Source organism: Montipora capricornis, chromosome 4 (genome assembly GCF_036669925.1).
Source record: "Montipora capricornis isolate CH-2021 chromosome 4, ASM3666992v2, whole genome shotgun sequence".
NCBI lineage: Eukaryota > Metazoa > Cnidaria > Anthozoa > Scleractinia > Acroporidae > Montipora > Montipora capricornis.
The window spans coordinates 47,348,137-47,363,136 of NC_090886.1; the positions used below are offsets into that span (position 1 = coordinate 47,348,137).

Here is a 15,000-nt window from a genome sequence, read left to right on the forward strand (position 1 = left end):
ATGTGTGTTGTGCCTCCTTTTATTTCTAAAGTGTCGGTTACTAAAAGATAAAATACTGACGAGGTATAAGTTCCACCATGAGGGGTACTAACATCACATTCCTTGCAAGAGCCAGAGGCCCATTGTCACTCGCATGATTAAGGACGGTGCCTACTAATTCAAAGGAATGAATATGCGGGAAAAGCGGATCTCAACAAGTGTTTAATATTAAAAACCAAAAAGAAAATTGGGGGTAACCACACATTTTTCAAAGACAATTAATCAACAATTTTAGCAAAAAGCTTTAAAATACAAAGCAATGTATGGTGTTCCTTTCCAAATTAAAGCTTAATTATCTCTGAAAAATGCATGGCTACCCCCAGTTTTCTTTTTGGATACCAAGAGCACTTGCTAAGTTCTGCTTTCTCCGCATAAAGTTAAAAGCACTACCAATAAGAAATCCAAGTATCTGGAGATGCGCAGAACGTATGCGCAATAACAATAGTAGGCACCGTCCTTAAATGTAACCTACATGTAATTTGAAGTCATAGGCTACAATCCTTGACAAAACTGATGAGACATTTCAAATGTCTTATCCACAGCTAAAAACGTGTTTGTTGTTTGACGTTAAGTGTCCATGAATGTACATCACATGACAAAGCAGGAAGGTTAGGCCGGACACTTACTTTCAGGGTACTGTCAGCACTGCCACTACAAATAAGACGGCTGTCTGCAGACCAGGCAATCTTGAGGAAGAAATGCAATAATAAGTTAATACTATAACTAATGCTTTGAGTAAAAAATTATTGGAAGCCTCATCAATTTAATAATTTAAATAATTATTCTTTTTACCTGATATACAGAATTCACATGTCCTCGAAGTGATGTAATAAATCTGTATAACAAAATAGTATTTCAAGTTGAAGATGTAACTTTAGTTACCCTGTTACAAGCCACGCCTTTCCAGAGAATAAGTTACACTTAGTCGCACATCTTTTCAGTGCTGAATTTAATTAATTAAATGTCATTCAGGTTCCTGAACATGCAGGAATATTTCTTGCTACATATCATATTTCAAGGCCTGCTTGCTGCACCCTTACCATATATGGATGTATTTAAAACCGTGCATTTTATCTTTGCTTTGAGACCCATATTCTTATTCAGTATCTGTTTCTTCTGCAATTCCAGGTGTGGTAGAGCATTAGACAAGTATGTTAAAAGAGTTTGGTGCATAACTGCAGTTGTCATTGTTGGAAAGCTCCCTGACCTTTCAAGCATGGGTTGGGGGCCCTGTGTTGTCATGTGTTCTCCCAAAAAATAAACTGCTGTCTTGGTGTAATTTTGTTACTGATCTGCACTTTTGGGTAAAACATAACAGGCTAGCCTCATGAAACAAGAAGTGACTGACGATTAAGCTTCCTTGGATATTTTTCGTAAATAATTGCAATGACAGAACAAACTGCTACTAACTTTCCAGTGTCACCATTCCAAATTTTAACTGATTTATCAAATGCTGCACTTGCTATCAGGCGACCATCAGGAGAAAAGCTGACTTGGTTTATCAAAGCCTGATGACCTAAGCACATGATTAAATAAATAATTAAGAATATGATTGGACAGTTTCATGATTCCTTCCACTTTTCTAAAGTTCCGTTCACTTTTTAAAGTGTCTCCCATCCAGTGCAAGCATATCAGTCAGGTGTTTAAATGGGGATTTAAATGTAAATATATTATTATTGGAAATTAGACTCAAGACAGTGATGGTAAGTTGCATCATTCCCTTGATGAGATCACACCCAGTTGGTTCCACAGGGCTCAGTTAAACAGGACATTCCTGCTGGTTTTCAAGACATTTTATTCCATGCACAATTCACCTGCCAAAGAAGCTCTTGCTTACCTTGTTCCCCTAGTCTAAGTGAGTATTTCAGTTCTGAGAAACTCAACGTGATGAGCACTTGAAGTTGCCACTCTCAGACATTGTCATGGTCCCATTTCCAAGTTATAAATTAGTTTCCACTCCTGCTGAGCATTCTGGCACCTGCCCTTGTCTCAATTTACTGATAAATTACATTATTTTGTTTTTAGACATCATCTAGTAATTTGAGGAAGGAATCTGACCTGTCAGACGGGCTAAAGGTTTTTTGCTTTCTTCTGGATCCCAAAGAAAAAGAGTAAAATCATCAGATCCTGAAACCATTCTTTCTCTTTTTCCTCCCTAAAAGTGAACCACATTGATTTTTTTAAAACATAATTGACCAACTTTCAAAATTATGAATAGGCCTTTTGCTTTGTTTCAGATGTCCCAGTGCACAATTTGTTGGCCAGCTGCAAATGGCCCCTGTTTTGGCTTTAAAATGCCTTAATTTTTGCAACTACAAAAGAAGTCAACTCTGCGATTATTCCATAAATTCAAATCATTACCTTTTTTACTTTTGGGCAACATCAGTGTTAAGCATCATGAGAAACTGTACCTTTACTTGTGTGTATCTTTGCAAGGCCATTTCTTTTCGTGCATCACTGTCTGCTATAAGTTCATCTTTGTGGCCTTTTGAGGGGTCAAAAACTCCAGTCCTCAAGACATAGTCTGTATTCAGTGCTAAATGATTCACCTAAAGTAGAAATGAAGGTAAAATAACAGCCAGTTTGGATTTCACCTAGCCATAATTTCAATGTGACCTTCAGAACATTTTTTGACCATTCAATTAGTTTGCTTTTCATAAGATTGAAAATTAATTTTCAAGAGAGAGATGCCTTCTGAAAAAAGATTGAAGTGAGCTCCAAAATGGCCTTTTAACCAATTTAAAGCAAGAAATTTGGATAAATTAGGTGAAGAGCTTTTAGTTTTCCAAACTTGGTTCATATACACTGTGTATATAGGAAATCAGTAACATACCCAATGAGCATGGCCTTGCAGTGTCCTACAAAGGACTCCCTGTGAATAACAAATTAGGAAAAAACACAAGCTGTAGTCAATTTACTACAGACTTTTTACCCAGGGATTAACTTGACTTGTTGACAGTTTATCTAATGTATGGAAATTGTATTTTCTAAGTGTAACTGATTTTTCCCAGGTGATTTAGTGATGAGAAAATTTGTCATCTGGAGCTTGCTTCTGCCTCAAGAGCAGAAGGTTTTGTCTTGATAGCTACCCCAGAGCAATTATATCTGCAAAACAGAGAAATCCTTAAGAAAGCAGCCAATTAAGATGCTCATTAGCAAATGCCCATCACCTTCTGTGAAGTGGCCCTCTTAATTAGTCTGACCTTTACAGAATACACATTTTCACCCAGGTGAAATGAAACCCATGATGAATTCCTTTTCTTGGCAAATTTTTGGTGAATTTGGTAACCACCATTCTTCTACAACATCACAGTACTACGAAGTAAGTAAGTTCAAGGACTTAAGAACAATCAGATGATTAAAAGAAAACCAACAACAATAACAACAAAAGTTTACTCACATCATCTACTCTCCAGACCTTGATTGTCCTGTCTTGTGATGCTGAGTAAATAAGCCCCTCTCCTCCCCATCGAATACATGTTACTGATTTTGTATGGCTGGATAGTGTACGCAACAACTGACAAAGGACTACATCCCATATTTTGATTGTTGTATCCTGCAAGAAAAGTTGTGGAGTCAACACATCATCGGAAAAAAAATTAGGTATCAATGTCTAGACACTAATATTTATTAGCAACTATTCACCAAAGTGGAGGTGGCCAGTGATGGATTTTTACTGAACCATGAAGGTGATTAAATGTCCACCACTAGCCAACGACACTGAGGTGAACAGCTGGAAAACAGTGACAGCGATGGTATAGCACAGAAAGATGATTTTAACTCATTTATTTATTTGGGCACAAATCCCGTGCGAGTTACTCGGAGGTGAATAGCAAAGGATTTTGGAGCTTGAGTAGTCAACAATAACGCTCACGCTAATCACTGTTGCAAGTACAGCAATGATGCAGCTCAACAAGGTCGAACTGAAAGCATACTAATTGGTGCCTCTGGCTGCTGCTACACAGTCCACGTACAACCTTGGTTCACTGCGTACAGCCAGCTGGAAGCAGCTGTATACTGGCTTTTGCTGAGGGAGGAAAACCAGAGAACCCGGAGAAAAAGCCTTGGAGCAGAGAAGAGAACCAACACAAACTCACCTCACTTACGGCATCGGGTCCGGGTTCATATTGTTGGGAGGTGACTGCTCTCACCACTCCGCTATCCACTGTTTTAGTATTTACTAAATGATGCTAGCATATACTGAACCAGTGGATAGCATTGAACGCTCACGCTGATTCGCTGCTCGAACTCCGGATATCCCTATTCACCGCTGAGCAATTTGCACCCGAGAATGTTGTTGTCTTTGCAGGAGAGATATGCTTTAATCTTTTTGTGCTATATTATCTTGCTGTTTTAGTACATCCTGAAACAACTATTCACCTCAGTGTCGATGGCTAGTAGTGGATATTTACCTCGCCTCTTCGCAGCTCGGTTAAAATATCCACCACTAGCCACCTCCACTTTCGTGAATAGTTGTTTTAAAAGTATTGTATTGTTTGACACTAACCTTTGATGAGCTGGCAAGAAACCTACATTCTGGATCTCTAAAAAGGAAATAATGATTGTTTTCACAAAGAGAAAAGAGATGAAACACAAAATGGAACATTTATTATTATTATTATTTTATATGTGTCTAAAGAGATCAAGAAAGAATTGAAAGAGTTTTCAACTTCTCTGGAGTCACTGAATGAAACATACATCTTTTTATTTTTATTTTTAAACTGCAACTTTTCGTTTGACATTGATTGGATAGAGTCCCATGTGTACACACAAGCAAAAATCACTTTGAAACAAGTAAATTCCACTTATGTCCAGAAATGCAAGAAATTAAATGCACACTCGAGCATTTGCTATCTATTTCCAACAATAAAATAGGGGTAAAGATTACAGTCAAGTAAGCATCTTTTTAGTTTAGGATAAATACAGCATTTCATCCTTACTTAAAGAGCAGCCTTTGTGGGACACTTTGTGACGTTAAATGCTTGTATTCTGAGACACGAGTTATGCTGAAGTTGGGGAAAAGGGCAAGGGGACACTTTATGACGCTTAAATTGAAATCTGTGTGCATCTAATATTTACTCGCATACATTTCTGGACATATCTGGTAAATTTAAACAATGCATGAAACTTCTTGACTCTTGAACAAATTAAACCAGACTATCCTATTAAACAAAAGGAATGGTGTCTTGTATCAATCCCATTAAATGAAAGATTGTAAAGAGTGTTATTGTACCTGGATTTATCACGGCAAAAATTTGCAATTCTTAAGGTGTGTGCAGACTGAGGTAGAACAACCATTGTTACATACACAACAAGCTTGTGACCAAGTATATTTGCATGAACCAACTCTGAGTTCAATCACATTTGACCTGGCAGAGGGATGATGTTAGAACAAAGTCTTTATAAGCTCTAAAAATGTTACCTGTGAAGTGGCTGCCAGCTAAGCCATGTAATCCACTGTAAGTGTCCCTTTAACATTTTTCCCATTTGTTTTCCAGTTACAGGGTCCCATATTCTTATCTACACAACAACCACCACAAAAATAATGGATATTAGAAATCAATAAGCAGTCAAATTTTAGAGGGTACAAGACAGCTCGCAAGTCAATAAGAAAAGCCCTTTGTATCTGACATTAATAATGTAATGCAACACCTTGAGTAATCAATATACGTAATAATATTTTTAAGCAAGCGATGTGTATCAGGGTCTTAAATATAATGATAACCCATAAGTAAGCCATTGTAAAAGCAATACAGATGGAACTTGAACATTGCATTAAAATGACTTGTAAACTGAATGCGTGATAATTATGGAGATGAATGCTCAATGTTAAGTTTGACTCTAAAGGTGACTTCAGCACAGGTTGTCGAACGTCAGTCATTGTCATCCTAAACAGTTTGTACACTCACCGGGACCATCGTACTTCACTTAATAATATTATTATGATATGACCCCTGGTTTCAAACCATTTACGATTTTAAAGTTTAACCCATCAACACCTGGAATGCCCTGGATTGCCCCCATTGACGAGTAAAATTGTCTGACGTCAGACAGAGTAAAATCACTCAAGTCCCACTCCAAGGAGTCAAGGGTTAAAGACATCTTAGTTAGTGGTGTATAAATTATTACTATATGGCTTGTGTTTGTAGCCGATATAACGCGCGCTCTGATTGGCTAATTGTGACTGAATTATAGGGCATTATTTTCCCGTAATGCCCACGGGCCGATTACGGGCTTGCAAAACAAAGCAAAATGTAATTAAAAAACCATATAATAAACTACTTACTAACCAAGCTAGCTCGAGCCGTACTGGGGAATATTGGCCCTCGGTCGTTTTTGTACAGATCTCGCTGCGCTCGGTCCGTACTGCCACGACCCCAGGCCAATATTCCCCAGTATGGCCCTCGCACTTGGTTAGTAAGAAGTTAGTATCAAATACATGCATGTATCCAAATTACAACCAATCTGTATTAAAATTTAATTGTAAGTCTATAGATACATGTGACTTTCCGTTGGTTGATGTCAGAGGAAAATTTATTATCCAAAATGTAATGGGAAAATAAAATGTCTAACCTCGCCATTTTTACATCCTGATGCTAACATTTTTCCATCTGGAGACCAAGCTATATGTAGTATCCAGTGATTATGACCTTAAATTATATTTAAAAAAATAACATTGAATATTTGATTCTATTAGGCTAAATTCTTTTCTAACCAAGACTGCGAGCAGTCTATATTTTGCTCTAGAATCAATGAAGCAAACATGTACGCTTTCAATGGCTAACATTGTAGATTGCATCCCCAGGCATTGGTTAGAGTTCACTCTAACCAACGCCCGCGGAATTTGCGACCCGCAGTCTCAGTTATTTTAAAAGTTTGTATTTGTTTCAACAATTTTAGAGCAAAAATGAGTCAGAATGTTTGCAGTCTATTACTAACCTGATAACAAATAGTTTTTATTTATAAGATCTCTCATAGTTGCTACGAAAATTTTTTGCCCTGCCACAAAACAACAACTTCTGTGTCTTTGTAAATTGTAATATTTATAATCATTATGGTAAAAACTAATGTTAAAATATCAATAGAACTCTAACGACAAATCAAGCAGGATCAAATGCACTTGTGACCAGTCATATTTGTTTGATCCTGATCACTATTAAAGCAGCTGAGTTAGCCAAAACTTCAGCAGTTACTCAAAAACAACTGGTTGTTAAGGATTCAAGAATCAGTTAACCCTTCACTGGCTAAGAGTGACACTGAAAAGTCCTAATCAATGGGACTGGTTCAAAGGGGGAAGAGCTAACAACATCTACGTCCACTCAAACACTATGTCCACTTCAACCTTTCTTCTCCTAAGAATGACACTTGTTACAACTTTACCTTGTCTAATGTCATGATTTTACTCATTAGCACGGGGCGGGGGCATTCAGACTGAGGTGAAAGGCTTAACCCACTGACACCTCAAATGCCCTAGGACACCTCCGACTGACGAGTAAAATCGTCTGGTGTTAGACAAAGTAAAATCTGTTAAGTCTCACTTCCAGAAGTAAATGGGTTAATTAATGAATAGGAAAAATGATAAAGGTTTCCTACATGTACCTTTACAAGTAAAGTGGGGTGTTTCTGTGTTGACATCCCAGAATCTTACTGTAGTATCACCTGAACCACTTGCCAAATATCTAAACATTGATCACAAAATATAATCTATTAAATTTCTCACAATAATGACAACTAAATGCAATGTGACAATAATGAGAATTACCAGTATTATTATCACTGGCAATTTTATGATTCATTCAAAAGCTGCATAATTGCATATTTTACTTAACATTGGCTCCCACTGAAATGATATGAAGTGGGCTATATTACAGGGGTAAGATACAACAAGACACATACCTGGTAGTCTATTAATTCACAGTTAATCTACTTTAAGCAAAGCTTCACCCATACATTGGCAAAAGTTCTTAATTTAATTTTAATTAATTTAATTCAACGTTATCCATTCAATTCAAAGAAAAGGAAGGATACCACCGGTTATCCCCATCGAGGGTATCTGCCCGCAGCTGGAAGTAATTGACTGAAAGTCGATTTTGATAAGGGAGGAAAACCAGAGTACCCAGAGAAGAACCCTTGAAGTCAGATTGAGATTGACTGAAACTCACTCACAGCCTATATATGACCTTTGAACTCGGGTCACAGAGGTGGAAGGTAGAGGTTGATAACCACCAAGCCGTCCTGGCTCCCCCAGGTTAGTGAAGTGAAGCTTAATTAAGACAGAGATGTCAACTCTTGGAGATCTAATATCTGGAGATTTTTTCTTTGCATCAACCCTCTCCATCATCTATCCACCCCACTCTCCCCAGAACTTGACACTTTCTTAAATAAAAAGCCCACCCCCCACCTCAAGAAAAAATTGACTGGGGGTCACCCTAATATTGAACTGAACCACACACCTGAAAAAGTGGGCCAGGTAGGTATGATTTTCATCTTTTGAAACATAAAACTTCTAATTTGCCTGAATCCAAGGGGCTAGTAATGAAACAGCTCCTTCTGTATGCAACACCCCCCCCCCCCCCCCCACAATACACACACCCAGAATAGACATGCTCCCTCTTATAGGCTTAAGCAACTTCCTTAATTAACCTTTTCACTCCTGTAAGGGCCACTGAGACTTCTAGATTTTTACTCTGTCTAACGCCAGACGATTTTACTCATCAATGGGGAATCCCACAGGAGTGAAAGGGTTAACAACAGCTAGGTTCCCTCAAAAACTATGTCCTCATGAATTAACAACAGCTAGGTTCACTCATAAAACTATGTCCCCATGAATTAACCCTATCACTCCTGTAAGGGCCACTGAGATTTCTAGATTTTACTCTGTCTAACGCCAGATGATTTTACTCGTCAATGGGGAACCCCACAGGAGTGAAAGGGTTAGCAACAGCCCCTTTAAACTAATGCAAGATTTTTATTTGACGTTTCACTTTTTACCTGCCATCAGGACTAAATGATACAGATATAACTGCTTCAGAATGACCTGTCAGAAATAAATAATCGGAATCAAACTATGGTCTTATCAATGGATAAACCAGACTTTTATACATTTCGCAGATTATATACCACACCTGGAATTGTGCTGGTGCACCTTGTAACTGCTCTGACTCTAAACACTGCTTGGGGTTGGTATACTATCTCTACAACTTTTTCAGTCTCTATTGTTTGTGAATCAAGAGTTTCTTTGAGGCTTCCAGTGATTTCCGTCTTGTTGACAAAAAATGAGTATGGAACACTTTCATCCTTTAGAAATCAAAACAACGAAGTAGGTATGAATAAATACATGTAATTTATCAACTGCTCCTTCCAAGGGCTTTTAAGGACCAAATGTATTTATTTACAAATTTCCCAAATATACAAGAAAAAAGGACAAAGGCCTCCTTCTGCCTATCTATCTGCCCAACCACAAATTGAGGTGCAACCCTGAACCCAGACAACAAATAAATAACAACAGAGACAGGATTAGCATTCATGGGCACATCTCCATAGGCATTTAGGGCAGACAACTTTTTATGTTTTAGTGCTGTCTGTGTCGATACATAATAATGAAACAATACTTAACTTTATTATATAAACACCAATGAAATACCAAGTGAGCTTTTGCGCAAAAACATGATATCTTCACAGTCATGTGACTTCAGATAACATGTTATTTTCACACATGAAAAGATCACTGTTGCTATGGTTATATATGAAAATCGCGCCTTTTGATGTCTTTTGTGAAATGATTTAGTATTTCATTGGTGTTTATGTAATAAATAGAATATTACATGGCCGCTTCGAGATACGAAATTTCTCTTCTCGTGTTGAAAAGTATTTCACTTGTTCGCTTTTCTCACTCGTGAAATATTTTTCAACACTCAAAGAGAAATTTCGTATCTCCATGCAGCCATGTAATATCCTCTATGTACCGTAAGTATGAACTGTATTCAGTACTGAGGCACTAATCGGGGTCTCTGTACTGTCAGCAATCAAATCAAATCAGCTCATATCAAATCACTGGTTGGTTCTTGAGGAGAGAGAAAAACCAGAGTACCCAGAGAAAAACCTTTCAGAGTAGAGCCTCGGAAAGGAACAACGATAATAGGAAGCCTGGGGGAAGGAAGACTCCAATATAAAAAGGACGGGGGTGCTCGTCGGAAATTTTGAAAAGAACCCCTAAGAGGTACCAAGGTCTTGTGGGCGTGGCATGGAATTTTTTTCACCCCTAAGAGGTGCCAGATTATGGGTTTTAATAAGACACAATTTTAAAATTACAGTAAATTTTCAAGTGTCTCCTGTCATAATTTTTCGGTGGAGCACCCTAAAAAGTACCGTTAAAGCTCCCTCTGTGGACCTTTTGAGGCTGAACACCCTGAGAGGTACCAAAACCGCTTTTTTAACCCCTAAAAGGTACGATGAGCACCCCGTCCTTTTTATGTGAGAGTCTCCCCCCCCCCCCCCTCCCTTCCTCTGGATAGGAAGCAAGTGGGAGAATTCCCTGCTAGCAGAGGTCTCTTGTCTTTGTGCATTCCACAACCTCGAACGGCATTCTCAAAACCACGTGCCACGTAAGATGTTTGCTGACTGTTTGTTTGTTAAATGTTTGTCTGTTATTTGTTTGTTTGAGCAGGTTGAAGTTTTGGCAGCTGTTCACCTGGTGTGGATCAGCTTTATCCACTCACCCATGGATACAATCACAAAGGACAGCCACAACACCAGGAACTTCATCCCCTACTCTTCTCAAGTAGTATGAGGGTTCTTTAACATCCCAAGGGGAACTTATGAACATGGAAGATATTTGTGAGATGGGGCCTACGGTTTACAGTCCTTATCTGAGAAGATTTGAAAGTTTAACCATTTGCAGATGTAATTACAAACGAGGCAGCACTTTTTTTTCAGTTATTTAAAGACCCTGAGTGTTGAAGTCGAACTCACGACCACCAGCATGGCAGCCCGGTGCTCAACCAACTGAGCCACTGGTGCAATGTGTCCGGTGCATTCCTTTACAGTAATTCTGCTGATGTTAAGTGAGCCGGCACAACATGAAGTATCACATGAGGATTTGGTTGCTAAGTAACTGCCATATATACTCAACACAGTGAATTTAGACCCATGGCAGAGGTCTCTTTTCTTGCAATTGTCAGCCCAGCGAACACAAAAACAGAAGAGACCTCTGCTAGCAGGGAAAAGGGAGGTCAAGGGCTAATAAAGTACCAAAAATTAACTTTTCACCAAAAAAGGAGTTCCTAAGCTTATTTCTGAACGATTGGAGAGATGAAGAGTTTGTGATATCAGAACTGAATGTGCTGCCTTTGGGACTCACATCATATTATTATTTTATTTCTTTTCAGGCAAGGAAATTATATCACATCATTTTGGTTGATATTAACATAACATTAGGAGTGAAGTCATCCCGCAATATCATGCTGTACATGTAGCTACCTTTTGGAGCACTGCATGGCAGACTAGTTCCAATTTATCTGGTGTGATGTCAAGGGGAAGATCAAATGGTGTTCCTATGAGTTCTCCAAGCTCACTCTTGAATTGCGCAAGGATACGCCCACCATCACTAGTGAGAAAACAAACAATTTTGTTTAATATATTTAGATGAGAATGAAGAAGGATCCTATACAAAAAGGGAAAAAACTGACAAAAGCCAAAAAAACTGAATGAAAACTGGAAAAATTAAATCAATTTATTTTAAGTTATATTAAAGTTGCAAAGAGTTTTATACACATTGTCCATGTTTGATTGCTGAATAAAGCTTAGCCAGGTATACCATAAGGCTCCAAACTTTTCTCTCAATGCATAAGCATAAGTAGGGAGAGTAGAAAACACTAACCCCAGTTCCATGGACTACCCCTACGGACTACCCAAACGGACTACCCCCAAAATACTATTTCAAGTCAGTGCTATTGGTTGTAAGCAGCATCACAATTAGTGCTAAGCCTAAACATCCATTTTAACCCTTTGACGTCCAAACCGGCCTAAACCAGCCAGACGTAGTATTTTACTCTAACGCCAGAGGATTTTACTCGTCAATGAGGAACCCCTGGGAGTCAATGCGTTAAACAGCGTTGGTCAACAGTATTTAGACCCTATTTAAGTCTAAGCACCCATTTCAAAAAGGTTAGCTTTCAATGATTGTTGTCAGCCGATTTCATCATGTAAGTGAAGTGAAACCGGTGCAACAATTATTGATAGGTAAACTTTTTGAAAATGGGTGGTTAGACCCCGGTGCTCGTCGGAAATATTGAAAAGAATCCCTAAGAGGTACCAAATTATGGGTTTTAATTGTTAGTTGATTGTCAAATGTCTCCTGTCCTAATTTTTTGGTTCAATACCCTAAAAGGTACAGAACCTTTTGAGGCTGAACACCCTAACAGATACCAAAACCGCTTTTTTAATCCCTAAAAGGTACGACGAGCACCCCCGTCCTTTTAAATACTGTTGACCAACGCTGTTTAATATGGATGTTTTGGTTTAGCACTAATTACACAGGAAAAAATAATAGATTCCCATTTTTGGATATTTTAGGGTATTTTGAAGAATAACAATAAAGATCCCAAATTTGGCAAAGTGAGACAAGTCCCAACCAGGGAATTCCCAACCAAGTTCCCTGATTGGGACTTGTCTCACTCTTCCAAATTTGGGATTTTTGTTGGTATTCTTTAAATACCCTAAAATAGCCAAAAATGGGAATCTGTTATTTTTTCCTGTGATATATTGTGACGCTGCTTACGACCAATGGTACTCACTTGAAATAGTATTTTGGGGGTAGTCCATGGACTTGGGATCAGTGTTTTCTACTCTCCCTGCACAATTATGCAACAAAGTGTTTTTCGTTTTTCGAGGGGCAAAATTTTGACGGCCGCACGTGCGCGCAAACGACTCAGAGGGAACTACTTTTTGCAACTAGTTGATGTTTCAGAAATTCGGCCAAGAGTCCGAGGTTAAGTGAAAAGGGTTGACACCATTAATTACACTTAATCCAAAAGGTAAATTAGCGATAGTTACCCCATATTGATACTTTCTTGGATGGGACATGTACGCTTTACCCCAAGTGAAATTAATTGTTTATTACGATCAGCGGCGTATTTTCTGATCAGTGAATGCTTCATGTACTACAAGGCATTAGAGCATGCGCTGTATTTTTAATGAACCTGTCTTCTCAAAAAATAAATTCGAATGGCACTGTGTTTGTCTTCTTTTATGAAAAGTCTCTCGCGAGATTTAAACATCGATCTATGTGCTATCTCAAGACGGATTTTTATACTTAGAAGGCATCAACTTTCTATGTCAGCTGCACAAGTGAAGGACAAAGACTCTGTCGAAGATGATCAGAAAAATAACAAACTTCAAATTTTAAGTAACTTTGAGAATCGAAATCCTCGGAATCCGGAATACTTTGGATATAATAAACCAAGAGGTCATGCTACACAAAAATACAGAAAAGATTTTTACAACAAGTAAGTATTCTTCCCGGCGAAGACGTATGCAGTTTTACAAAAGGAGTGTCTAAATTGCTGGTAACTTGTAACAGGTAACTGGTAACTGGGAAGAATTATTTTTAAATTCCTGGAGAAACGCTTTAGACCACTTTCCCTTTAATTCTAAGCCCCCATTTTAATACGGTTAGCTTTCAACAACTGTGTGACTCGGATGGCTCACCAGTTACCAGTTACCAGCATTTTAGACCCAACAGTTTTACAAACAATAATGCACAGCGCAACCCTGTAAAAAACAAGATGCCAAGTAGGCGTTCACGTGGGCTATACTGATCAAAGCAAACAAAAGGCTCATCTTTCGAAAGTTGTTATGAACTCATCCCAGTGCAGATCAGTTTCATCTGTTTACAAGAGACTGGTACAAAAACATTAGCAAGGATAGGCACAGCTCATTGTAGTCAATAGAAAGCAGTTTGAGTTCTAACCGATTCAACGGTTTCCCTGTAAAGTATGGCCCACATAAGTAGTTTGTTTGGCTAGATTATTAGAATACGTGGCCAGTTTATGGTTTATGAATTATCCCTCGTTCTTCAATGGATGCCACCTCAAAAATACAATGTTGGCCGGAGAATGAGGAGATCACCTTAAGATTAGCTTCTATAGTAATACCATTAAGGGCATAGTTAGAGGTATCCTGGGGTGCCTGTGACACCCCCTGCCCCCCTTTGTGACAGTCAACAACATAATACAAACCATATCCGTGAGACTGGAACAGAGTAATTTATGTTACGTGGAACTTACTTCATCTATGCAGCTATTTTGTGGGTCTCGCCCTCCCCGGCACTCAGGGCTCATCTGCAAAATTGTCACTTTCACTAAAAACAGCATGGTTATTGACATGACAAACCAGTTATTACCCCCACTGTGAGAGAGTGTGACCCCCCTCCCCCTTGAAAAATCCAGCTATGTGGAGTTTTTTTAACTTAGTATCATTAGTCCTACTCATCATAGTTCTCATAACAAGTGTTATTTATCTCTCATCTTGATACCTTATTTTAAACATGTGTATCTGTTGGTTATTTGTTTCTTGTGTAGGTTAAAATTTATTATCTCAAACCGGCACTCAAGAGCTGAAGTAATTCATCATAGTGGAGTTGTCCTAGCCTCCGCATCCACAGTTGAGTTTGAAATCACAAGACACCTTTACAAAACCACAGACCTTAGTGCAGCAAGAAACCTTGGTAGAGTGTTGGCACAAAGATGCATTGAGGCAGGAATCACCAGAGTTTACTGGGAACCACAGTATGGTGACAGAACAAAATTGCGAGTGAGTTGATTACCCTAAAGGGATAATATTGCTATTGAACACTTAAATTAACAAATTCCTATTGAATTTACAGGGACCACCCAATATCATTCCTTCTCCCAAGATTTTTAGTTATCGTTATTGTCATTGTAACTACCACTTGTAAATTCA

General features: G+C 38.4%; 2 protein-coding genes across 2 annotated transcripts in view; one reads left to right on the forward strand and one right to left on the reverse strand.

Annotated features, from left to right (window-relative positions):
* The window catches only part of LOC138047181 (notchless protein homolog 1-like), a 16,972-nt gene extending 3,814 nt beyond the window's left edge, over positions 1-13,158 (reverse strand). The window contains exons 1-15 of the mRNA XM_068893922.1: positions 13,093-13,158; positions 11,518-11,644; positions 9,165-9,336; positions 9,031-9,076; positions 7,639-7,718; positions 6,613-6,689; positions 5,462-5,559; positions 4,547-4,583; positions 3,440-3,595; positions 2,873-2,911; positions 2,451-2,588; positions 2,098-2,194; positions 1,450-1,555; positions 832-874; positions 666-725 (exon numbers count right to left, since the gene is read on the reverse strand). Coding sequence (XP_068750023.1) covers positions 666-725; positions 832-874; positions 1,450-1,555; positions 2,098-2,194; positions 2,451-2,588; positions 2,873-2,911; positions 3,440-3,595; positions 4,547-4,583; positions 5,462-5,559; positions 6,613-6,689; positions 7,639-7,718; positions 9,031-9,076; positions 9,165-9,336; positions 11,518-11,644; positions 13,093-13,097 — 1,281 coding nt within the window. The 5' untranslated portion in view covers positions 13,098-13,158. The remainder of the gene's footprint in view (positions 1-665; positions 726-831; positions 875-1,449; positions 1,556-2,097; positions 2,195-2,450; positions 2,589-2,872; positions 2,912-3,439; positions 3,596-4,546; positions 4,584-5,461; positions 5,560-6,612; positions 6,690-7,638; positions 7,719-9,030; positions 9,077-9,164; positions 9,337-11,517; positions 11,645-13,092) is intronic.
* A 67-nt stretch (positions 13,159-13,225) lies between these two features.
* LOC138047182 (large ribosomal subunit protein uL18m-like) overlaps positions 13,226-15,000 on the forward strand; it is a 3,455-nt gene continuing 1,680 nt past the window's right edge. Inside the window, exons 1-2 of the mRNA XM_068893923.1 lie at positions 13,226-13,544; positions 14,619-14,850. Of these exons, the coding sequence (XP_068750024.1) occupies positions 13,264-13,544; positions 14,619-14,850 (513 nt within the window). The 5' untranslated portion in view covers positions 13,226-13,263. The remainder of the gene's footprint in view (positions 13,545-14,618; positions 14,851-15,000) is intronic.